The 1,625-nt window shown below is 38.9% G+C and overlaps 2 protein-coding genes across 2 annotated transcripts in view; one reads left to right on the top strand and one right to left on the bottom strand.

The window, feature by feature from the left end:
- pex11b (peroxisomal biogenesis factor 11 beta) overlaps positions 1-1,625 on the bottom strand; it is a 19,675-nt gene that overhangs the window by 2,316 nt on the left and 15,734 nt on the right. The gene's annotated exons all lie outside the window — the stretch shown is intronic.
- The window catches only part of ilf2 (interleukin enhancer binding factor 2), an 8,353-nt gene that overhangs the window by 1,694 nt on the left and 5,034 nt on the right, over positions 1-1,625 (top strand). Inside the window, exons 4-6 of the mRNA XM_032535619.1 lie at positions 470-574; positions 701-778; positions 1,186-1,288. Coding sequence (XP_032391510.1) covers positions 470-574; positions 701-778; positions 1,186-1,288 — 286 coding nt within the window. The remainder of the gene's footprint in view (positions 1-469; positions 575-700; positions 779-1,185; positions 1,289-1,625) is intronic.

The following is a 1,625-nucleotide window of genomic DNA, read 5'->3' as shown; positions in this document are numbered from 1 at the left end:
TTTTTTTTTTTTGCATGTCAACAAGTGACAGCTGCCGCTAGTATAGCTTTATCTCAACAGTTTGACCATTAATCACATGTATAATAACAATTGCCTTCAACTGCCATACCCCTTATGACCTTATTGAATGTTAGTAGACAAGTTGTAATTTTAAAGAGTAGTAAAATACGTACCCACATCTCGGGGGAACAACGGTAGACTAATGAATGGGTTTCCACTACAATGTTGTCCTTTTTGTTAAGGTTACTAATTTAACAAATCTGTCTTTCACGATATGTCCCAGCCTGTTCCGATGTGTTTATTGTGCCAGTTGATATTGTGATGACTATTTAAAAAATACATATATTGTGCAGCACTGATGTAGGCAGACTTTAATTGAAATCTAAATGGATGAGATCAGAAAGTGATTGATTTCTGATGGAATGCCCCAGTAGTGTATACGTACTGAAGTTGGCTGTTTTTTCACAAGTGTGAGATGGCCTTTCCCAGAGTAAAGCCTGCACCTGACGAGACCGCTTTTAGTGAGTGTCTGCTGAAAAGAAACCAGGACCTGAGCCCTACTCCTGCAGAGCAGGTCAGTCCACAAACTTACATTATCTAGATAACAGTCCGTCTCACCAATTTCTGTTTTGTTAATGCAGTATGTTTGCCACGTTCACTGAAATAAACAATGTTTTTTTTGTGGTTTTCCTGCGTATAGTCTTCCATCTTGTCCCTGGTCACAAAGATCAACAATGTCATCGACAACCTGATCGTTGCACCAGGCAACTTTGAAGTGGTGAGTCTTTTTACTTTTACTGTACAATCTAACCTTAATGACTCCATAATGAGCACATTATTGTAGTCCAGATCAGTGTGTGCAGTGTACCACGTCCCTACATATTGCAATAGCATGATATAAGTGACACATAAAAAAAATATTAATTGAAGTGTTCTGCCTGAAAATCGCGGGCTAGCAGGAATGTTTAAAAATTAGGAAACTATACAGCATTTTTTGAAATAAACACATTAAATGTGACATGTAAATACTGGACTTTTTAGTTTCTATTTGGCCAAATGTGATCTGATGTGGAAATATGATGAGCTAGTTAATGCTAGTACATTACATGTAAATAATGCTAGTACATTACATGTTAATAATGCGAGTACATTACATGTTAATTTTGTACTTGTCTTTTGTCATAGCAAATTGAAGAGGTGCGTCAGGTGGGCTCTTACAAGAAGGGAACCATGACGACAGGACACAATGTGGCTGACCTGGTCGTAATCCTCAAGATCCTCCCTACATGTGGGTGATCAGTAGTGTCATCTGTTTAAGCGGGCAATCAACATAATAATCCGTGTGTAGCATTGTCTAAAAGAAAGCTGCTGGTAATGTACCTGTACCATGGACTGTATATTAATAGACATGTAGTGCATGTATGATGTCACCCATTGGTTTGTGGAGATCTGTTATCTGTTGAGTCTGCTGTTCCGGGCGCAGCCAGCCTGGTTGCGGATGTGATGGGTTTAGACGAGAGGGAGGAGTCACGTTAGGTTACACACTTTCACTGGCAATCATAGCCTCGCCCTAAAACACTTCATGCTTTATCTCCAATTTTAAAATCAACAAGACCATAATTAAA

This window comes from Etheostoma spectabile, chromosome 14 (genome assembly GCF_008692095.1).
Source record: "Etheostoma spectabile isolate EspeVRDwgs_2016 chromosome 14, UIUC_Espe_1.0, whole genome shotgun sequence".
Taxonomy (NCBI): Eukaryota; Metazoa; Chordata; class Actinopteri; order Perciformes; family Percidae; genus Etheostoma; species Etheostoma spectabile.
This window is presented reverse-complemented; position numbering and strand designations above follow the sequence as displayed.